General features: G+C 50.5%; 1 protein-coding gene across 8 annotated transcripts in view; it reads left to right on the forward strand.

Annotated features, from left to right (window-relative positions):
- The window catches only part of Magi (membrane associated guanylate kinase, WW and PDZ domain containing protein magi), a 379,317-nt gene that overhangs the window by 119,673 nt on the left and 235,054 nt on the right, over positions 1–24,590 (forward strand). For 5 of the 8 annotated variants that reach the window (XM_070093304.1, XM_070093308.1, XM_070093312.1 and 2 more), the window contains exons 1-2: positions 1,614–1,692; positions 17,479–18,449. The exons of 1 other annotated variant lie outside the window; for it this stretch is intronic. In XM_070093304.1, coding sequence (XP_069949405.1) covers positions 17,771–18,449 — 679 coding nt within the window. In that variant the 5' untranslated portion in view covers positions 1,614–1,692; positions 17,479–17,770. Of the gene's footprint in view, positions 1–1,613; positions 1,796–17,478; positions 18,450–24,590 lie in introns of those variants that run through there. 2 more of the 8 variants (XM_070093305.1, XM_070093306.1) reach the window with 2 other exon arrangements.

Consider the following 24,590-nt stretch of genomic DNA (forward strand, 5'->3'; position numbering starts at 1 on the left):
TTTCGCCACCCAGTGGCTTTATCAATACAGATTCTTGGACATAATTAGGAAACAGAAGAACTATATACAAAAGATGAGGTGATCAGTCCCTCAGCCTTGGCGGTGGTGTTTACAGCATCGTGATTGCAGAATCTCTACAATCACGATGTTGTAAACACCACCGCCAAGGCTGAGGGACTGATCACCTCATCTTTTGTATATAGTTCTTCTGTTTCCTAATTATGTCCAAGAATCTGTATTGATAAAGCCACTGGGTGGCGAAACGTCTACAATAAAGATAACCAGATGTTGCACAAGTGTCTTAATCTTTCATCTTGTCGGTATTGTATACCTGTCTTGCACAGTGTAATTTTTATTGTATACCATTCTGTTGATCAGTATATATATTAATTTTTCAGTTTGAAAACTCAGTTTAAACTAATTTGAGTAAAAAAATTCAAAACTTGCTCGATATAATGTAAAAATTATTTTTTCCCGCTATTTATCTTAATATTTTGTAAATTTTTATAATACCAGGAGTGAAAATGAAGTTAATAGAAAATGATGAATACAGTGACCTGTGCTCGGAGTTGTTACTATCATGATTGAGTGTTAAAAATGTATCCGGACCTTTGCATATATTGGTACTTGTTCAAGTGGACCTTTGCTCATAGTGGTTGAGTAGCCCTGGTCTAGGAGGTGGGGCCAGGAGCGGAGTCTTGACCCATGCAAAGATATTTGGGCGAGTACGTACTCTTCTATCAGTAGGTAGCTAGTTGATGTGGTTGTAGGTGCACCAACAAAGTTGTGAGCAATGTATTTATAACACTAGTAATGAATATTATGTCTGCAGTAATACTGTCATCTTGTTGATGGTGGTGTTTGTGTATGGTGTGAGCGTGGTGAATGGTGTGCGCTGGTGAAGGCGTCACTAGACCATATGGGTCATAGTCCCGTGCCACAGACCGTACTCACTGGCTGCCATCACCTGTCACACAACCTGCCATCTTTTACCCTCAGGTCACCGGCTTCCTTCGCTCTGTCCTCTCCTCATCCTTCTCACCTCACGTGTTCTTAATGTTTGTTGCTGTGTGATCACTGTGGGGTATGTTGGCGTAGGTTGTTAGGTGAAGGAAGGTGAGCAGGAGGGCGGTGTGTGGCATGCGGTACGGTGGGCAGGTAGCGGTAAGAATGGCGGCCCATGTACGCACACTCACAATCTTCCGCCCACCATTTCTCTGTAAGCTCTTCACTTTCCTACTTTATTCTCGGTTATTTAATAAAAATTAACGCACAAGTAGGTTCGCGTGAGTGAGGTGGCATGCGTAATATTGAAGTGGTAAAAGATAGTGGTGGAGATATGTTGAGTCTGGCAGCGGAGTGTGGAGGGCAGGCTCGCCCGCCGCCCCCGGCACCGCATACCTCCGCGCCTGGGCACACCAATATGCTATACCCTCCTTTACCCTCAAACACACCTACCTTTCCTCTCTTCCTGTATATACACCTGCTGCATCACCCTCTATTTACAACCTAAACAATTACGAGGGCAGCGTGTGGGTCAGTATTATGGTGTGTAATGTTTGGGTAGTAGCGTGGAGTGGGAGTGGGCGGGGTGGGGGTGTTGTGGTGGCCGCCCGGGGGCTGTGTTAGTGTGGCGGGCGGGGAGGGAGCAGCAGTGTTCACCAAGCCTCCACACTGAACCATTGTGCTAGTGCATGTATCAAAACATTCTCACGCTCACACATAGTCTCAGCTAGACGTGCCTTCTTTTCCCGCTGGAAATTGTTGACATAAAACTGGTGGAGGCTTCAGTCGAGTGAAGTTTTGTATTTTGAAGTATTGTGATGGAGTTCCGTGCCCAGTGCCCGCTGGAAGGGGCTAACTGAAGGCCAAACACCTGCATACTCAGCCTCTACGCACGCTCCCGTGAAACCAGACAACAAGTGGACAATAACCTGTAGAGAATAAGCTGTCTAGTGGCCACTGGCGGAGCTCAAGCAGGACAGTGCACCCATGTTTGTCACTTAGAAGTGACCAGACCATCAGCATTGACTGTAACAGTTTGTGGAGGGGTAACACACACACACACACACACACACACACACACACACACACACACACACACACACACACACACACACACACACACACACACACACACACACACACACACAAAACCCCGAGCAGTGTGTGTGTGTGTGGAGGAGCACTTCCACACACTTATTAACGTCAACACGTACACGTTCCTTCACAACACCACTGTTCTGTGATCATACATACAGCTTCTTCCATACATGATACACTATCAACGTTGTTTTGATTATAAATAGCGTCCTCGATATATAACTCACCAGTGTTGATGTGACCATACAGTGTCCGTCATACTTGATACACGTCTAGTATGAAAGTTCATGCATTTCTTTCATACAGGATACATCAGTAACCATACACTGTCCTAACAGCTGTTTCTAACTTTTAATGTGGGTTTGGTGTGTTCACAGTGTGTTCAGTGTGTACACAGCGAGTGTGTTCATAGCTAATAATAATAATATAATATTTTTACTTCTACAAGTACATGTACAAGGTATACAGTCCTACCTGACATCAATGACATACTACTATATAGAAAGCCGCTTGTTATGCTGAACATTTCGGGGAAATTAAGTTAGTTTTGTCCCAGGATGCGACCCACACCAGTCGACTAACACCCAGGTACCCATTTTATACTGATGGATGAACATGGACAAGTGGTGTAAGGAAACACGCCCAATGTTTCCACCCCTTTGCCGGGAATCGAACCTGGACGCTCACCGTGTGAAGCAAGAGCTTTTGCCACCAAGCTACGGGGTACCGCTAGTGTGTTCACACCAAGTGTGTACGCAGCTAGTGTGTACACGGCGAGTGTGTTCACAGCAAGTGTGTTCACACCAAGTGTGTACGCAGCTAGTGTGTACACAGCTAGTGTGTTCACGGCGAGTGTGGGATCATGTGGTGCAGGACCTTGGCCTTGAAGGGAGGAATGTGCGGGCAGTATTTTCCCAGCAGTGGTGCTAGCTGGGTGTTGTGTGACGCTCACCCTGGCGTCTGCAACCCCAGACGTCCACACTCTCTAGCTGACAAGTGTGTGACGCTCACCCAGGCGTCTGCAACCCCAGACGTCCACACTCTCTAGCTGACAAGTGTGTGACGCTCACCCAGGCGTCTGCAACCCCAGACGTCCACACTCTCTAGCTGACAAGTGTGTGACGCTCACCCAGGCGTCTGCAACTCCAGACGTTCACACTCTCTAGCTGACAAGTGTGTGACGCTCACCCTGGCGTCTGCAACTCCAGACGTTCACACTAGCTGACAAGTGTGTGACGCTCACCCTGGCGTCTGCAACCCCAGACGTTCACACTCTCTAGCTGACAAGTGTGTGACGCTCACCCAGGCGTCTGCAACTCCAGACGTTCACACACTCTAGCTGACAAGTGTGTGACGCTCACCCAGGCGTCTGCAACTCCAGACGTTCACACTCTCTAGCTGACAAGTGTGTGACGCTCACCCAGGCGTCTGCAACTCCAGACGTTCACACTCTCTAGCTGACAAGTGTGTGACGCTCACCCAGGCGTCTGCAACTCCAGACGTTCACACTCTCTAGCTGACAAGTGTGTGACGCTCACCCAGGCGTCTGCAACTCCAGACGTCCACACACTAGCCGACAAGTGTGTGACGCTCACCCTGGCGTCTGCAACTCCAGACGTTCACACTCTAGCTGACAAGTGTGTGACGCTCACCCTGGCGTCTGCAACCCCAGACGTCCACACTCTCTAGCTGACAAGTGTGTGACGCTCACCCTGGCGTTTGCAACACCAGACGTTCACACTCTCTAGCTGACAAGTGTGTGACGCTCACCCTGGCGTTTGCAACCCCAGACGTCCACACTCTCTAGCTGACAAGTGTGTGACGCTCACCCTGGCGTTTGCAACACCAGACGTTCACACTCTCTAGCTGACAAGTGTGTGACGCTCACCCTGGCGTCTGCAACCCCAGACGTCCACACTCTCTAGCTGACAAGTGTGTGACGCTCACCCTGGCGTCTGCAACACCAGACGTCCACACTCTCTAGCTGACAAGTGTGTGACGCTCACCCTGGCGTCTGCAACCCCAGACGTTCACACTCTCTAGCTGACAAGTGTGTGACGCTCACCCAGGCGTCTGCAACCCCAGACGTCCACACACACTAGCTGACAAGTGTGTGGCGCTCACCCTGGCGTCTGCAACCCCAGACGTCCACACTCTCTAGCTGACAAGTGTGTGACGCTCACCCTAGCGTCTGCAACACCAGACGTTCACACTCTCTAGCTGACAAGTGTGTGACGCTCACCCTGGCGTCTGCAACACCAGACGTTCACACTCTCTAGCTGACAAGTGTGTGACGCTCACCCTGGCGTCTGCAACACCAGACGTCCACACTCTCTAGCTGACAAGTATGTGACGCTCACCCTGGCGTCTGCAACTCCAGACGTCCACACTCTAGCTGACAAGTGTGTGACGCTCACCCTGGCGTCTGCAACTCCAGACGTTCACACTCTCTAGCTGACAAGTGTGTGACGCTCACCCTGGCGTCTGCAACCCCAGACGTTCACACTCTCTAGCTGACAAGTGTGTGACGCTCACCCTGGCGTCTGCAACCCCAGACGTTCACACTCTCTAGCTGACAAGTGTGTGACGCTCACCCTGGCGTCTGCAACTCCAGACGTTCACACTCTCTAGCTGACAAGTGTGTGACGCTCACCCTGGCGTCTGCAACCCCAGACGTTCACACTCTCTAGCTGACAAGTGTGTGACGCTCACCCTGGCGTCTGCAACCCCAGACGTTCACACTCTCTAGCTGACAAGTGTGTGACGCTCACCCTGGCGTCTGCAACCCCAGACGTCCACACTCTCTAGCTGACAAGTGTGTGACGCTCACCCTGGCGTCTGCAACTCCAGACGTCCACACTCTCTAGCTGACAAGTGTGTGACGCTCACCCAGGCGTCTGCAACCCCAGACGTCCACACTCTCTAGCTGACAAGTGTGTGACGCTCACCCTGGCGTCTGCAACCCCAGACGTCCACACTCTCTAGCTGACAAGTGTGTGACGCTCACCCTGGCGTCTGCAACCCCAGACGTTCACACTCTCTAGCTGACAAGTGTGTGACGCTCACCCTGGCGTCTGCAACTCCAGACGTTCACACTCTAGCTGACAAGTGTGTGACGCTCACCCTGGCGTCTGCAACCCCAGACGTCCACACTCTCTAGCTGACAAGTGTGTGACGCTCACCCTGGCGTCTGCAACCCCAGACGTCCACACTCTCTAGCTGACAAGTGTGTGACGCTCACCCTGGCGTCTGCAACACCAGACGTCCACACTCTCTAGCTGACAAGTATGTGACGCTCACCCTGGCGTCTGCAACTCCAGACGTTCACACTCTAGCTGACAAGTGTGTGACGCTCACCCTGGCGTCTGCAACCCCAGACGTCCACACTCTCTAGCTGACAAGTGTGTGACGCTCACCCTGGCGTCTGCAACTCCAGACGTTCACACTCTAGCTGACAAGTGTGTGACGCTCACCCTGGCGTCTGCAACCCCAGACGTCCACACTCATCCAAACAAACGACTTTACCTGTATAAACTGGAGCACAGTATACTATTGACATTGGAGTAATTGACATATATAAACTATAGAATTTTCATTATTATGCAGAACTTGTTGGGCAGATTTAAAATAGTTACTAGACACTGAGACAAATATAATAGTCCATTAGAATGCTATTGTTAGTCATATTTTACATTTAAAAACTATAACAATTTGGTATATGAACTATGATGCTTTAAGGTTAATACATTTTGAGACGGATTGATCCAAGTACTGTATACATCAGATTTAGGTGATGGTTTTTTTGGGCGATAATTTCGACGCTGGTGGGTAAAGAACTCTGGCATCTTTTTGGAGGGACTTCTCGATTTTAGGACCCTTTATTTTCATGGAGTTCCTATATAAGTTGAGTCGAACACGCGTTGTATGAGAGATACTTATTTCTTGTATTTTCTCTGTGTATCACGTTGCAACTCTCCAGGAAAAGTTATAGCACTGGGTTGAGGCTCGTTCTTAGTGTCCTATACATACGCGATGCATAATGGCAGGTGTGGATGTGTTATATGTTTAGTAAGTTGAAGTTTTTGAATACTGGAACATACTGGAGTGAAAGATATTGGAGGAAGTGCAAGATAAACCCAATGAAAAACAGGGGTGCGGTGGGCACAATAAGGGAACACTATCAACGTCCGTGGCCCCAGGCGTTTTAACATCTTACCAGAAGATATCAGAAACACTGCTGGAACAAGTGTAGAAGTATTGAAGAGGATCAACCAGGTTGTAATGGATATGTGGGTCAGCGGGCCACCAGCAACGGCAGCCTGGTTGGCCAGGCAAGCACCAGAAGAGCCTGGTCCAAGGCCGGGCTCTGGGAGTAGGAAAAGCTCTCGGAACTCGTCAAAAGTAAAAGTATATCAGAGGGGTGTGTGTTGTCTGGAACCTGAATGGGTGATTAACAGCTGATTTCTGTAGTAGATTAACAGCTGATTTCTCTGGTAGATCCCCAAGCACAAATACTTTGAGGTAAGGATAGAATAGAGTGGTCACTTGGGCATGTGCTCAGTGACCAAGTGCCCAGTTGGGCAACTTGTTTCTCTCCGTCCAGTGCTCAACCCCGGGTCCTCTTACCTGTGATTACATCTTGCTATCAGTGTGCTACAGGGTACCATATTGTGTAACGGATACTGTTTTCCTTTGTAACAAAGATGAAATGCTGAAGGCTTTCATTTCTTTCACCGGTTTCTTTCATTTTATCCTGACACCAGACTCTACCGGTGACTTATTGTGATATTTATGCATGCTTCAGACATACAGTGATCTGGCAGTTGTTGCAAGAACAGGCCAAGTTTCCTTCTTGACAACTCTGCTGGTAGGAGACTGAAGAATCTCATCACGGGTGTTGACAGCATCCGTTTATTGCTCCTATGACACCCTTATTTTACACTGGGTTTACTATGAACTTCCATACCTCTCACTCCAGTTATGGCAGTGTGCTGCAGATATTGTTTGCAGCAGATTTCTCGATTAATGTTACTTAGATTAGATTGGCCTCGATTAATAGAAATTAACCAATAATAACATATAACAGCGCCAGTAAATGAAATATTAAATAAAGGCGATAAAAAGTGTTGACTCGTGAACGGGAAACACGGACGCATCAAGCGCACCAGAAACATTTGTCACTGTTTGAAATCGCTAAACAGTCACTCATTTGCTGTATTAGCAACAGTGAAATACTGTGTTATTACAGTGATAGACTTGTAGATTAGGGTCCTGGTTCTTGAATGTTTTTCCCTAATGTATATATTATACAAGGCACATCTGGTATACACCTTCTTTGATAATTTTGGGTAACTGCATAAAACTGCAAGTTTGATCTATTTACAAAGATATGGACTCAGTAGTGTTGCTGTCATCTTTGACCTGGGAAGTTGGGAGCGTTAATAAACGTTACAGGGGAAAAGGCATTTAATTCAAACCCACAATATGTAATGGTTTAACTTTAAAATATATATAGTTTCCTATTAGCACAATTGTTAAAAAATACAAGTTCCTCTAGCCAGTAGATTGTTATTACAATCATATTTGTTGTCAGCACCACAAAACCTGTATACTGAAATGCCTTTTTTATTTTTTTTTTCGAATCACAAAATTGATAAAAAATTGTAGAGTACTATTGTTAGTTGTCTTGTCTCCCTGAGAGAGTACATCCCATGTGTCTTGAAGCTTTCCCAGTAAGTTACATGTAGTAACTGAACTGATGTGCCCTACAGTAACTAATGTGACTTTCTTTTAGTGTGTGTGTGTGTACTCACCTAATTGTGGTTGCAGGGGTCGAGACTCAGCTCCTGGCCCCGCCTCTTCACTGATCGCTACTGGGTCCTCTCTCTCTCTGCTTCCTGAGCTTTGTCATACCTCTTATTAAAACTATGTATGGTTCCTGCCTCCACTACTTCACTTGCTAGGCTATTCCACTTGCTGACAACTCTATGACTGAAGAAATACTTCCTAACGTCCCTGTGACTCGTCTGAGTCTTCAGCTTCCAGTTGTGACCCCTTGTCCCTGTGTCCCCTCTCTGGAACATCCTATCTCTGTCCACCTTGTCTATTCCCCGCAGTATCTTGTATGTCGTTATCATGTCTCCCCTGACCCTTCTGTCCTCCAGTGTCGTCAGTCCGATTTCCCTTAACCTTTCCTCATACGACATTCCCTTGAGCTCTGGGACTAGCCTTGTTGCAAACCTTTGTACTTTCTCTAGCTTCTTGACGTGCTTGACCAGGTGTGGGTTCCAGACTGGTGCTGCATACTCCAGTATGGACCTAACATACACAGTGTACAGTGTCTTGAACGATTCCTTATTGAGGTATCGGAACGCCATTCTCAGGTTTGCCAGGCGCCCATATGCTGCAGTAGTTATTTGGTTGTGTGCCTCTGGTGATGTGCTCGGTGTTATGGTCACCCCAAGGTCTTTCTCCCTGAGTGAGGTCTGTAGTCTTTGTCCACCTAGCCTATACTCTGTCTGCGGTCTTCTTTGCCCCTCCCCAATCTTCATGACTTTGCATTTGACTGGATTGAATTCGAGAAGCCAGTTACTGGACCACATGTCCAGCCTGTCCAGGTCTCTTTGCAGTCCTGCCTCATCCTCGTCCGATTTAATTCTTCTCATCAACTTCACATCATCTGCGAACAGGGACACTTCAGAGTCTATTCCTTCCATCATGTCGTTCACATATATCAAAAATAGCACTGGTCCTAGAACTGACCCCTGTGGGACCCCGCTCGTAACAGGCGCCCACTGTGATACCTCTTCACGTACCATGACTCGTTGCTGCCTCCCTGTCAGGTATTCCCTTATCCATTGCAGTGCCCTCCCTTTTACATGCGCCTGATCCTCCAGCTTCTGCACTAATCTCTTGTGGGGAACTGTGTCAAAGGCCTTCCTGCAGTCTAGGAAAATGCAATCTACCCACCCCTCTCTTTCGTGTCTTACTTCTGTTACCTTGTCATAAAACTCCAGGAGGTTTGTGTGTGTGTGTGTGTGTGTGTGTGTGTGTGTGTGTGTGTGTGTGTGTGTGTGTGTGTGTGTGTGTGTGTATGTGTGGGTTAAGGACTCATCTTCCTCGCGGAACGAGCACATGAATACACAAAGTCCTTTTTTTGCTCTTGTTGAGGGTAGTCCCTTAACTCAGTTCCTGATTAACTGGGCTGTGGTGCATACACTGGACTGCGGGCGGCGGGGAACAGTCTGGTTGATCATGCCAGCAACCAGGAGGCCTGGTCTGAGACCAGGTCGCAGGGGCGGTGACCCCTTCCCCCCGAAGTTACCACCTCCCACCCCTCAAGGTTCCTTGATGCTGGTGAGGGGCTCTTGATCAAAGAATCGAGTTTTCCCTTCTCCTGGATCGAATCTGAATGTCTCCCATTCCCCCAGGTGCCGTATGACCCCTATGGGTTAAGCGCTCCCAATGAATATAATTTAATTCAGCCTAAATAATTACAGTCCTGGGTTCAATCCTGGGCGAGGTTAAGGCTTATATAAGAGTTTCTTATCACCTGCTGCACCTGTTTACCTAGCAGTTAGGTACCTCAGTGTTTGTCCACCGTTACAAACTGTATACTGGGGGGAAAAACCATACAACCTGTATGGAAATAAGCCACTCGGATTGGATTTCTTTAGTTATCTTGGATTAACAACCCTCTTGGTTGTCCTGGGTTACTAACCTTCTTGGGTTAATCAGAATGAAGTGTTCAGAGTTCGTAACTGAGCAGTACAAGTGACCTTCCCTCACGTGGGGGAGGTCACCTCTACTGGATAACACACATATATACATAACACACGCACATGGATAAAACACACACATGGAAAACACACACACGTGGATAACATGCACACACACACACACACACACACACACACACACACACACACACACACACACACACACACACACACACACACACACATGGAAAACCACACACACATGGAAAACACACACGTGGATAACACACACACATGGAAAACATACACACGTGGATAACACACACACGTGGATAACACATACACATGGATAACACACACATACATGGGTAATACAAACAATAGCCAACATTTGACACCAGCACCAGCGTGCAGTGTGTTGACGCCCCCATTCCTTGGTGTTAGGTTTTGTGTGTGTGTGTGTGTGTGTGTGTGTGTGTGTGTGTGAAGTACTTAAGGATTTGTGTTGGCAGGGGCCGAAACTTGGCTTCTGGCCTCGCATCCAAGGTTAGGTAAGATTTGTCAGGAAATAAAACAAGTATTTCCTGACGCGGATCTTAGTCGTATGATGACCTGCCACTGGAGCTTTTGGTCATCAGACCGAGGCCTTCTGCTGGCTTACCGGTCACCCCTTTAAAAATTATGGTTATTATAACCATTTTAATCCTTCTCGCATCCAAGACTACTTTAAGCAACATCACTGATTTTACCTACTCTTGAAGCTGTGTACTAAGATTCCCTCCACCATTGCTTCATCCAAATTATTCATTTTTTTTTCAACCCTCCTGAGACTAAAGAAACAGTTTCTTACATCCCTCTGGCTTAACTCTGTCTTCTCTTTTCATCTGTCTCTCCTTCATCCTGGTTTTCTTAATTCAGAAAGACTTTTCTTATCAGCCTTATCAATTTCCCATATGATTTTGTATGTAGTCATCACGTATTTCCCTTGATTTTCTTTACCCTTGGTCTTCCTCTTGGTCTTCCTTCCTCTTGGTCTTCCTTCCTCTTGGTCTTCCTTCCTCTTGGTCTTCCTCTTGGTCTTCCTCTTGTTCTTCCTCTTGTTCTTCCTTCCTCTTGGTCTTAATTCCTCTTGGTCTTAATTCCTCTTGGTCTTCCTTCCTCTTGGTCTTCCTCTTGTTCTTCCTTCCTCTTGGTCTTCCTCATGGTCTTTCTTGGTCTTAATTTCCCTTGGGCTCCTTTCCGCCAAGGTCGTTAGGCTCAGTTGCGTCTCGTTGCGTACTTATGGACCTTTTCGAGTTTCTGCAGGTGCGTAATTAACCACTTGTGGGCTCCATGTTGAAGCTGAGTACTCAGTGATTGACTTAACATATGTCATGCACAAGGTTCTAACAAATTCTTTATTTACGTTCCTATATGCTATTTTGTGGTTTACTTATTTTGCATATGCCACTAATGTTATACGTCTTTTGTGTATTTCTGGCGATATGTTTGATATTTACATCTAGGTCTTTTTACTCCGATATTTACAAATTTTCTCCGTTCTTGCTGTAATCTGCTTCCTCTCTCTCCTAACCCTGTCAAATTCTCTTTTTTTTCGGGTTAAACTTAAAAGATCACATGTTTGACCATATCTGCAATTAGTTAAGATATTTCAGGAGTTTATCACTGTCTTCCCCTGTCCTTATTAATTTTACATCGTCCACAAACAATATCACACAGGTCTCAGTCCCCTCTGGTAAGTTATTTACGTAATTTAGGAACAGTAGCGGTCCTAGTACTGATCCTTGCGGAACCCCACTCGTTACTCTCCTATTCTTATGTCTCATCCCTTACTGTTATTCCCTGCCTTGTGTCCATCAAGTACTCACTAACCCACTGGAGCACTCTGCTTTTTAACCATGCTTGTTTTTCTGATTTCTGGGCTAATCTCTGGTAGTGGTGTTGTATTAAATACTTTCCTGTCGTGCAAAAAAGATGCAAATCCCCGTAACTCGTTTTATCATTTTGACTCGGTTATAAAACTCCAGCAAATTTGTAAGACAAAATTTTTCATCCCTAAAACCATGCTGGTTTTCTGTAAGGAATCTTCTCCCCAAGTGTTCTAATATCCTTTTTCCTTTCTGTTTTCTGACCGCCCTATATATATATATATATATATATATATATATATATATATATATATATATATATATATATATATATATATATATATATATATGTATGTATATATATATGCAAGGAATTCGCAAGAGCAGGCGAAATATACACAAACACTGATCACTGGATGAAGGAGACTCGAACCTACGAACCTTGGAACAAGGTACGCAGTGCCTTACCAGTGTGGTGAGAATGGTAAGGCACTGCGTACCTTGTTCCAAGGTTCGTAGGTTCGAGTCTCCTTCAGCCAGAGATCAGTGTTTGTGTGTGTGTGTGTGTGTGTATATATATATATGTGTGTATATATATATATATATATATATATATATATATATATATATATATATATATATATATATATATATATATACATACGTGCCGAATAGATAAAACTTGCGATTTTGGATTAAATAGCAATGCTCTCCTTGCTGAATAAGTCAAGCGAGAATTTGTGTATGCAATAATTTCGCAAAAATCATTTTGAACCTAACGATAAAACTATATTTCATTGTGTCTATTTATTATTAAATTATTGTCAATTTATCTTAAATGTATTTAGCTGGATTAGGCTAAATTAAATTGCGCTTGTTATAATAAGGTTAGGTAAGTTTTCTAAGGTTCATTTAGTACAAATGAGTTCTTGCTAATCGACCAATTTTACCTAATCGGCACGACACACACACACACACACACACACACACACACACACACACACACACACACACACACACACACACACACACACACACACACACACACACACGAGCGCGCGCGCCGGACACAGAGTACAGCTTGAGCGGAGGGAAGCTTCATTTATTTATAAGATTGGAAAAGGACCTGGGGTGAACATAACACCAAGCATATCACCAGAATTGCATATAAACCCGTATAATGTGTGCGGCATATGTAATATGCCGCACACATTACACGGGTTTATATGCAATTATATATAAGCGTTCTCAATAATTTAGGTGCTTGACTGAATCTGTATAGCCACTGAAAATTCTCTGTACATTGTCAAGGTCTGCAATTTCGACTGCCTTACAAGAGGCTATTTTAAAGTACAATTACATTTCAGCCTAGAGAGAGCAAGTGGTTTGAAGAGTAGTATCATTGACTCGGCGCTTCTTGCTATGAAGGTGCTAATTATCCAGTCTAGCATTTTCCTTGCAGATGTGATAGTGACACTAGTGATCCTTGAAGGTGAGATCTTCCGATATTATCACTCGTGTGTCTCCCATTAGTCTTTTACTTCATCAAGTGATTCAGGCTTGTTTTATACTCTCTTCCAGTCTTCTAGCTGCCTGGTGTAGCAGTTGTGCTGCCTGGTGCAGCAGTTGTGCTGCCTGGTGCAGCAGTTGTGCTGCCTGGTGCAGCAGTTGTGCTGCCTGGTGCAGCAGTTGTGCTGCCTGGTGCAGCAGTTGTGCTGCCTGGTGTAGCAGTTGTGCTGCCTGGTGCAGCAGTTGTGCTGCCTGGTGCAGCAGTTGTGCTGCCTGGTGTAGCAGTTGTGCTGCCTGGTGCAGCAGTTGTGCTGCCTGGTGCAGCAGTTGTGCTGCCTGGTGCAGCAGTTGTGCTGCCTGGTGTAGCAGTTGTGCTGCCTGGTGCAGCAGTTGTGCTGCCTGGTGCAGCAGTTGTGCTGCCTGGTGTAGCAGTTGTACTGCCTGGTGCAGCAGTTGTGCTGCTTGGTGTAGCAGTTGTGCTGCCTGGTGCAGCAGTTGTGCTGCCTGGTGCAGCAGTTGTGCTGCCTGGTGTAGCAGTTGTGCTGCCTGGTGCAGCAGTTGTGCTGCCTGGTGTAGCAGTTGTACTGCCTGGTGCAGCAGTTGTGCTGCTTGGTGTAGCAGTTGTGCTGCCTGGTGCAGCAGTTGTGCTGCCTGGTGCAGCAGTTGTGCTGCCTGGTGTAGCAGTTGTGCTGCCTGGTGCAGCAGTTGTGCTGCCTGGTGCAGCAGTTGTGCTGCCTGGTGCAGCAGTTGTGCTGCCTGGTGCAGCAGTTGTGCTGCCTGGTGCAGCAGTTGTGCTGCCTGGTGCAGCAGTTGTGTTGCCAGGTGCAGCAGTTGTGCTGCCTGGTGCAGCAGTTGTGTTGCCTGGTGCAGCAGTTGTACTGCCTGGTGCAGCAGTTGTGTTGCCTGGTGCAGCAGTTGTGTTGCCTGGTGCAGCAGTTGTGTTGCCTGGTGCAGCAGTTGTGTTGCCTGGTGTAGCAGTTGTGCTGCCCGGTGCAGCAGTTGTGCTGCCCGGTGCAGCAGTTGTGCTGCCTGGTGCAGCAGTTGTGCTGCCTGGTGCAGCAGTTGTGTTGCCTGGTGCAGCAGTTGTGTTGCCTGGTGCAGCAGTTGTGCTGCCTGGTGTAGCAGTTGTGCTGCCTGGTGCAGCAGTTGTGTTGCCTGGTGCAGCAGTTGTGTTGCCTGGTGCAGCAGTTGTGTTGCCTGGTGCAGCAGTTGTGCTGCCTGGTGCAGCAGTTGTGCTGCCTGGTGCAGCAATTGTGTTGCCTGGTGCAGCAGTTGTGTTGCCTGGTGCAGCAGTTGTGTTGCCTGGTGCAGCAGTTGTGTTGTCTGGTGCAGCAGTTGTGTTGCCTGGTGCAGCAGTTGTGTTGCCTGGTGCAGCAGTTGTGCTGCCTGGTGCAGCAGTTGTGTTGCCTGGTGCAGCAGTTGTGTTGCCTGGTGCAGCAGTTGTGTTGCCTGGTGCAGCAGTTGTGTTGCCTGGTGCAGCATTTGTGTTGCCTGGTGCAGCAGTTGTGTTGCCTGGTGCAGCAGTTGTGCTGCCTGGTGCAGCAGTTGTGTTGCCTGGTGCAGCAGTTGTGTTGCCTGGTGCACCAGTTGTGTTGCCTGGTGCACCAGTTGTGCTGCCTGGTGCAGCAGTTGTGTTGCCTGGTGCAGCAGTTGTGTTGCCTGGTGCAGCAGTTGTGCTGCCTGGTGCAGCAGTTGTGTTGCCTGGTGCAGCAGTTGTGTTGCCTGGTGCAGCAGTTGTGCTGCCTGGTGCAGCAGTTGTGTTGCCTGGTGCAGCAGTTGTGTTGCCTGGTGCAGTAGTTGTGTTGCCTGGTGCAGCGGTTGTGTTGCCTGGTGCAGCAGTTGTGTTGCCTTGTGCAGCAGTTGTGTTGCCTGGTGCAGCAGTTGTGTTGCCTGGTGCAGCAGTTGTGTTGCCTGGTGCAGCAGTTGTGTTGCCTGGTGCAGCAGTTGTGTTGCCTGGTGCAGCAGTTGTGTTGCAGTTGTGCTGCCTGGTGCAGCAGTTGTGTTGCCTGGTGTAGCAGTTGTGCTGCCTGGTGCAGCAGTTGTGTTGCCTGGTGCAGCAGTGGTGTTGCCTGGTGAGCAGTTGTGCTGCCTGGTGCAGCAGTTGTGTTGCCTGGTGCAGCAGTTGTGTTGCCTGGTGCAGCAGTTGTGCTGCCTGGTGCAGCAGTTGTGTTGCCTGGTGCAGCAGTTGTGTTGCCTGGTGCAGCAGTTGTGTTGCCTGGTGCAGCAGTTGTGTTGCCTGGTGCAGCAGTTGTGTTGCCTGGTGCAGTTGTGCTGCCTGGTGCAGCAGTTGTGTTGCCTGGTGTAGCAGTTGTGCTGCCTGGTGCAGCAGTTGTGCTGCCTGGTGCAGCAGTTGTGTTGCCTGGTGCAGCAGTTGTGTTGCCTGGTGCAGCAGTTGTGTTGCCTGGTGCACCAGTTGTGCTGCCTGGTGCAGCAGTTGTGCTGCCTGGTGCAGCAGTTGTGTTGCCTGGTGCAGCAGTTGTGCTGCCTGGTGCAGCAGTTGTGCTGCCTGGTGCAGCAGTTGTGTTGCCTGGTGCAGCAGTTGTGTTGCCTGGTGCAGCAGTTGTGTTGCCTGGTGCAGCAGTTGTGTTGCCTGGTGCAGCAGTTGTGTTGTCTGGTGCAGCAGTTGTGCTGCCTGGTGCAGCAGATGTGTTGCCTGGTGCAGCAGTTGTGTTGCCTGGTGCAGCAGTTGTGCTGCCTGGTGCAGCAGTTGTGTTGCCTGGTGCAGCAGTTATGTTGCCTGGTGCAGCTTCTATATTACTGACATTAACAGTAAACAGCTGTCACCACCATGGATCAAATTATTGTACCTTGACCCTGCCTGGCACCCGTGTCTGACCCTTCCTGGCACCCTTGTCACCCTCCTCTGCCTGGCACCCGTGTCTGACCCTCCTCTGCCTGGCACCCTTGTCACCCTCCTCTGCCTGGCACCCTTGTCACCCTCCTCTGCCTGGCACCCGTGTCACTCATCCGCTCTCAGGCTGGCTAACTGGGTTACATCATTAAGAAGGTATACAGTAATTATAGAGCTGAACACTTCAAGGCTGAGGGACTGACCACCTTGTAACTACTTTTTTTTTTTATTCGCCGGTATTCTCCCGGCCCGGGTCTTTTCCAAGTAGTGGTGACCCGCATTTGGCTCCCTATCTGGGGAGTGTCTCGAGACTTAAGTCTCCCATGGGAGGAGGTACAAGTACCCCCTCATCTTTGGGACCAACTGTCCCCAGGCCTAGCCACATTCCCCGCCCTCACGGGGCTCGTAGGGAGAAGCTAGGCCTCTGATCTGCCATCTGCACCGCCCTAAAAGGGCTCGTGGGGATGGCAGTCTTATGAGCTGCAGATGGTAGCAAGCTCAGGCAATCATGTGTATTGTAACTACTATACTTCAAATTTAATGGACTGATGACGTCGCGTTTACCTCGCCACTGCTTCTGCTGTCTCCATATTTAGCTCACCTCTGTATTTGACTGTGTTGGCGAAACGTTCCGGAAATTAAAATACTTTGAACACTCTACTAGAAGATGAACAAAATGGCACAGTACCATGACTGGAACAATGCGCAACTCGTACATAGGTTACCTGGAGGTTATTCCGGGGATCAACGCCCCCGCGGCCCGGTCCATGACCAGGCCTCCCGATGGATCAGAGCCTGATTAACTAGGCTGTTACTGCTGGCCGCACGCAGTCCAATGTACGAGCCACAGCCCGGCTGATCCGGCACTGACTTTAGGTATCTGTCCAGCTCTCTCTTGAAGGCAGCCAGGGGCTTATTGGCAATTCCCCTAATGCTTGATGGGAGGCTGTTGAACAGTTTTGGGCCCCGGACACTTATGGTGTTTTCCCTTAGTGTACCAATGGCGCCCCTACTTTTTATTGAGGGCATTTTGCATCGCCTGCCCAGTCTTTTACTTTCGTAGGGAGTGATTTCTGTGTGCAGATTTGGGACCATTCCTTCCAAGTGTAGATTATGATATATCTCTCCCTCCTGCGTTCCAACGAGTATAAGTCAAGAGAGAGAAACTTGTGACGTTTCGGTCCGACTTGAAAGGACCATGTAGGTCAGTCAGGGTATGATAGATATGTGGGCCAGTGGGCCACCAGCAGCAAGAGCCTTGTTAATCAGGCTAGCACCAGATGAGCCTGGCCCAGGGCCGGGCTGCGGGAGTAGGGAAAACGATGGAAGCCCATCTAAGGTATATCAAAGGTATGCCTAACTGTTGTACATGTCTCGTTCGTGTCACTCCGTTATCTCGTGTATTAAATTTTTTATTTCATGTTTGTAGTGTGGTGAAGGTAGCGACTTGAGTGTAGTGCAGTGACTGTAGCTAAGTGTTGTTGACATGTCGTCACTGCCTTGGTGAAGCAAGCAGTGAATGTGTTGGAAAAGCAGTGATGACCAGTGATCTGTGTGGTGTTGTGTGAGTCTGCCAGTGACCAGCAGTGCCGGGCGGCGTGTCATGCACGCCAGCGTCTTGGTGGTGGCATTGCAAGTAGCAAGAGGTGGGCGGCGGGGACTAGTGGGCGTGGGCGGCGGGTGGACGGGGGGCGGGACGATTATGGGGCGGGCGGGACGTGATGGTGTCGTGGCGAGTGTGTGGGTGGTGTAGCGGGGGAGGTCGCAGTAGGCGTGGTCAACACTACCGCTACGAGGTGGTCTACCGCCGTGACGACAGCCTTTACTCCGGCCCGGACTACCTTGAGAGTCTTCCCGGGGGCCGCGCCACCCTCAACACCACCCAGCACCACCCACACCACCCTCACCACCACTTCCAACAGTTCCACCCGCAGCACCACCGCCCACAACCGGCACAGCTAGACACCCTCACCCGCCAGAACCGTGTTAACCACCTGCTGACCGCCCTCCATCACGCCCATCCACCACGCCCCCACTACCGCAGCCCCTGGGTATCATCTGGTCATCTGGGCACCGCCCCCCCACCACCGCCTCGGGCAGCAGCACTCTCACAGTGGCGCTCCGCCCCCCTCCTGCCCCCGAATTACCGTGATCCCAGTGTCTCGTCGCGAGACCTGAGCAGAGACACGTCGCGAGACATCAGTCTGGCCTCGAGCAGCGCCCACAGCACCAAGCTGCTACTGCCCACCACCCTGGCCAACCGCCCCCCACCTCTGTTGACTACGGCAGGAACACCTTCACCGCGCAAACCACCTCATTCACCCAGGACACCACTATCACCTGGGCCACCTGGATATCCAGACACCTTCACCTTCTCACCACTACACAATTTATCCGTGGGTAAGTACAACCTGTACACTATCTTACCTGTGTTCCGTGGGTAAGTATAACCTGTACACTATCTTACCTGTGTTCCGTGGGTAAGTACAACCTGTACACTATCTTACCTGTGTTCCGTGGGTAAGTACAACCTGTACACTATCTTACCTGTGTTCCGTGGGTAAGTACAACCTGTACACTATCTTACCTGTGTTCCGTGGGTAAGTATAACCTGTGAAATTAAGACACATGTGCAACATCTGGGTATCTTTATTGTAAACGTCTACAATAAAGATACCCAGATGTTGCACATGTGTCTTAATTTCATCTTGTCGGTATTATATACCCTTCTTGCACAAGTATAACCTGTACACTATCTTACCTGTGTTCCGTGGGTAAGTATAACCTGTACACTGTCTTACCTGTGAAAAATGGTCTGGTGATACCGACAAGATGTGGACAAAGTCACTTACGCACAGTTCAGGACATTTATTAAAGGAAACGTTTCTTATAATAAATGTCGTGAGCTGTCCATAAGTGTAATTTTCCATAACCTAACTGTGCTCCCTGGGTAAGTATAATGTGTAAGTTAACTTACCGTAGTTTACCTTTGCAAAAGCATTTGACAAATGCGATCATGGCGTAATAGCCCATAAAATACGTGCTAAAGGAATAACTGGGAAAGTGGGGAGATGGATCTTCAACTTCCTAACAAATCGAACACAAAGAGTAGTGGTCAACAGAGTTAAATCGGAGGCTGCCATAGTGAAAAGCTCTGTTCCACAAGGCACAGTACTCGCCCCCATCTTATTCCTTATCCTCATATCAGATATAAACAGAGATATACACCACAGCACCGTATCATCCTTTGCGGATGATACTAGGATCTGCATGAGGCTGTCATCTGCTGAGGACGCGGTTAACCTCCAAGAAGATATAAACAAAGTTTTCCAGTGGGCAACGGTAAACAATATGATGTTCAATGAGGACAAATTCCAACTACTCCGTTATGGAAAACTGGAGGAGATAATAACTAGAACAGAGTATACTACTGACTCCGGCCATGCAATAGAGCGGAAAAATAATGAAAGGGACCTGGGAGTAGTAATGTCTGAGGATCTCACTTTCAAGGATCACAACAGTGCCACGATCGCACGTGCAAAGAAAATGATAGGATGGATAATGAGAACTTTCAAAACGAGAGATGCCAAGCCCATGATGATCCTTTTCAAATCACTTGTTCTCTCTAGGCTGGAATACTGCTGTACATTAACATCTCCATTCAAAGCAGGTGAAATCGCAGATCTAGAGAGTGTACAGAGATCCTTTACTGCACGTATAAGTTCTGTCAAGCACCTTAACTACTGGGAACGCTTGGAAGCACTTGACTTGTACTCGTTGGAACGCAGGAGGGAGAGATATATCATAATCTACACTTGGAAAATCTTGGAAGGAATGGTCCCAAATCTGCACACAGAAATCACTCCCTACGAAAGTAAAAGACTGGGCAGGCGATGCAAAATGCCCTCAATAAAAAGTAGGGGCGCCATTGGTACACTAAGGGAAAACACCATAAGTGTCCGGGGCCCAAAACTGTTCAACAGCCTCCCATCAAGCATTAGGGGAATTGCCAATAAACCCCTGGCTGCCTTGAAGAGAGAGCTGGACAGATACCTAAAGTCAGTGCCGGATCAGCCGGGCTGTGGCTCGTACGTTGGACTGCGTGCGGCCAGCAGTAACAGCCTAGTTGATCAGGCCCTGATCCATCGGGAGGCCTAGTCATGGACCGGGCCGCGGGGGGGTTGATCCCCGGAATAACCTCCAGGTGGGGGAGCATGGCCTCCGCTGTCAGTGACACAGCAGACCACCTCCGCTGTCAGTGACACAGCAGACCACCTCCGCTGTCAGTGACACAGCAGACCACCTCAGCTGTCAGTGACAAAGCAGACCACCTCCGCTGTCAGTGACACAGCAGACCACCTCCGCTGTCAGTGACACAGCAGACCACCTCCGCTGTCAATGACACAGCAGACCACCTCCGCTGTCAGTGACACAGCAGACCATCTCCGCTGTCAGTGACACAGCAGACCACCGCTGTCAGTGACACAGCAGACCACCTCCGCTGTCTGACACAGCAGACCACATCCGCTGTCAGTGACACAGCAGACCACCTCCGCTGTCAGTGACAGCAGACCACCTCCGCTGTCAGTGACACAGCAGACCACCTCCGCTGTCAGTGACACAGCAGACCACCTCCGCTGTCAGTGACACAGCAGACCACCTCCGCTGTCAGTGACACAGCAGACCACCTCCGCTGTCAGTGACACAGCAGACCACCTCCGCTGTCAGTGACAAAGCAGACCACCTCCACTGTCAGTGACAAAGCAGACCACCTCTGCTGTCAGTGACAAAGCAGACCACCTCCGCTGTCAGTGACAGCAGACAACCTCCGCTGTCAGTGACACAGCAGACAATCCGCTGTCAGTGACACAGCAGACCACCTCCGCTGTCAGTGACACAGCAGACCACCTCCGGCTGTCAGTGACACAGCAGACCACCTCCGGCTGTCAGTGACACAGCAGACCACCTCCGCTGTCAGTGACACAGCAGACCACCTCCGCTGTCAGTGACACAGCAGACCAACTCCGCTGTCAGTGACAAAGCAGACCACCTCCACTGTCAGTGACAAAGCAGACCACCTCCGCTGTCAGTGACAAAGCAGACCACCTCCGCTGTCAGTGACAGCAGACCACCTCCGCTGTCAGTGACACAGCAGACCACCTCCGCTGTCAGTGACACAGCAGACCACCTCCGCTGTCAGTGACACAGCAGACCACCTCCGCTGTCAGTGACACAGCAGACCACCTCCGCTGTCAGTGACACAGCAGACCACCTCCGCTGTCAGTGACAAAGCAGACCACCTCCACTGTCAGTGACAAAGCAGACCACCTCCGCTGTCAGTGACAAAGCAGACCACCTCCGCTGTCAGTGACAGCAGACAACCTCCGCTGTCAGTGACACAGCAGACAATCTCCGCTGTCAGTGACACAGCAGACCACCTCCGCTGTCAGTGACACAGCAGACCACCTCCGGCTGTCAGTGACACAGCAGACCACCTCCGGCTGTCAGTGACACAGCAGACCACCTCCGCTGTCAGTGACACAGATCACTTCCGCTGTCAGTGACACAGCAGGCCACCTCCGTTGTCAGTGACACAGCAGACCACCTCCGGCTCTCAGTGACACAGCAGACCACCTCCGACTGTCAGTGACAGCAGACCACCTCCGCCTGTCAGTGACACAGCAGACTACCGGCTGTCAGTGACACAGCATACCACCTCCGCTGTCAGTGACACAGCAGACCACCTCCGCTGTCAGTGACACAGCAGACCACCTCCGCTGTCAGTGACACAGCAGACCACCTCCGCTGTCAGTGACACAGCAGACCACTTCCGGCTGTCAGTGACACAGACCACCTCCGGCTGTCAGTGACACAGCAGACCACCTCCACTGTCAGTGACACAGCAGACCACCTCCGCTGTCAGTGACACAGCAGACCACCTCCGGCTGTCAGTGACACAGCAGACCACCTCCGGCTGTCAGTGACACAGCAGACCACCTCCGGCTGTCAGTGACACAGCAGACCACCTCCGGCTGTCAGTGACACAGCAGACCACCTCCGGCTGTCAGTGACACAGCAGACCACCTCCGGCTGTCAGTGACACAGCAGACCACCTCCGGCTGTCAGTGACAGCAGACCACCTCCGGCTCTCAGTGACACAGCAGACCACCTCTGGCTGTCAGTGACACAGCAGACAACCTCCGGCTGTCAGTGACAGCAGACCACCTCTGGCTGCCAGTGACACAGCAGACCACCTCCGGCTGTCAGTGACAGCAGACCACCTCCGGCTCTCAGTGACACAGCAGACCACCTCTGGCTGTCAGTGACACAGCAGACCACCTCCGGCTGTCAGTGACAGCAGACCACCTCCGGCTCTCAGTGACACAGCAGACCACCTCTGGCTGTCAGTGACACAGCAGACCACCTCCGCTGTCAGTGACTCAGCAGACCACCTCCGGCTGTCAGTGACACAGCAGACCACCTCCGTTGTCAGTGACACAGCAGACCACCTTCGGCTGTCAGCGACACAGCAGACCACCTCCGCTGTCAATGACACGGCAGACCACCTCCGCTGTCAATGACACAGCAGACCACCTCCGCTGTCAGTGACACAGCAGACCACCTCCGCTGTCAGTGACACAGCAGACCACCTCCGGCTGTCAGTGACACAGCAGACCACCTCCGCTGTCAGTGACACAGCAGACCACCTCCGCTGTCAGTGACACAGCAGACCACCTCCGCTGTCAGTGACACAGCAGACCACCTCCGCTGTCAGTGACACAGCAGACCACCTCCGCTGTCAGTGACACAGCAGACCACCTCCGCTGTCAGTGACACAGCAGACCACCTCCGCTGTCAGTGACACAGCAGACCACCTCCGCTGTCAGTGACACAGCAGACCACCTCCGCTGTCAGTGACACAGCAGACCACCTCCGCTGTCAGTGACACAGCAGACCACCTCCGCTGTCAGTGACACAGCAGACCACCTCCGCTGTCAGTGACACAGCAGACCACCTCCGCTGTCAGTGACACAGCAGACCACCTCCGCTGTCAGTGACACAGCAGACCACCTCCGCTGTCAGTGACACAGCAGACCACCTCCGCTGTCAGTGACACAGCAGACCACCTCCGCTGTCAGTGACACAGCAGACCACCTCCGCTGTCAGTGACACAGCAGACCACCTCCGCTGTCAGTGACACAGCAGACCACCTCCGGCTGTCAGTGACACAGCAGACCACCTCCGCTGTCAGTGACACAGCAGACCACCTCCGCTGTCAGTGACACAGCAGACCACCTCCGCTGTCAGTGACACAGCAGACCACCTCCGCTGTCAGTGACACAGCAGACCACCTCCGCTGTCAGTGACACAGCAGACCACCTCCGCTGTCAGTGACACAGCAGACCACCTCCGCTGTCAGTGACACAGCAGACCACCTCCGCTGTCAGTGACACAGCAGACCACCTCCGCTGTCAGTGACACAGCAGACCACCTCCGCTGTCAGTGACACAGCAGACCACCTCCGCTGTCAGTGACACAGCAGACCACCTCCGCTGTCAGTGACACAGCAGACCACCTCCGCTGTCAGTGACACAGCAGACCACCTCCGCTGTCAGTGACACAGCAGACCACCTCCGCTGTCAGTGACACAGCAGACCACCTCCGCTGTCAGTGACACAGCAGACCACCTCCGCTGTCAGTGACACAGCAGACCACCTCCGCTGTCAGTGACACAGCAGACCACCTCCGCTGTCAGTGACACAGCAGACCACCTCCGCTGTCAGTGACACAGCAGACCACCTCCGCTGTCAGTGACACAGCAGACCACCTCCGCTGTCAGTGACACAGCAGACCACCTCCGCTGTCAGTGACACAGCAGACCACCTCCGCTGTCAGTGACACAGCAGACCACCTCCGCTGTCAGTGACACAGCAGACCACCTCCGCTGTCAGTGTCAGTGACACAGCAGACCACCTCCGCTGTCAGTGACACAGCAGACCACCTCCGGCTGTCAGTGACACAGCAGACCACCTCCGCTGTCAGTGACACAGCAGACCACCTCCGCTGTCAGTGACACAGCAGACCACCTCCGCTGTCAGTGACACAGCAGACCACCTCCGCTGTCAGTGACACAGCAGACCACCTCCGCTGTCAGTGACACAGCAGACCACCTCCGCTGTCAGTGACACAGCAGACCACCTCCGCTGTCAGTGACACAGCAGACCACCTCCGCTGTCAGTGACACAGCAGACCACCTCCGCTGTCAGTGACACAGCAGACCACCTCCGCTGTCAGTGACTCCGCTGTCAGTGACACAGCAGACCACCTCCGCTGTCAGTGACACAGCAGACCACCTCCGCTGTCAGTGACACAGCAGACCACCTCCGCTGTCAGTGACACAGCAGACCACCTCCGCTGTCAGTGACACAGCAGACCACCTCCGCTGTCAGTGACACAGCAGACCACCTCCGCTGTCAGTGACACAGCAGACCACCTCCGCTGTCAGTGACACAGCAGACCACCTCCGCTGTCAGTGACACA

This window comes from Cherax quadricarinatus, chromosome 42 (assembly GCF_038502225.1).
Source record: "Cherax quadricarinatus isolate ZL_2023a chromosome 42, ASM3850222v1, whole genome shotgun sequence".
Classification (NCBI taxonomy): Eukaryota; Metazoa; Arthropoda; class Malacostraca; order Decapoda; family Parastacidae; genus Cherax; species Cherax quadricarinatus.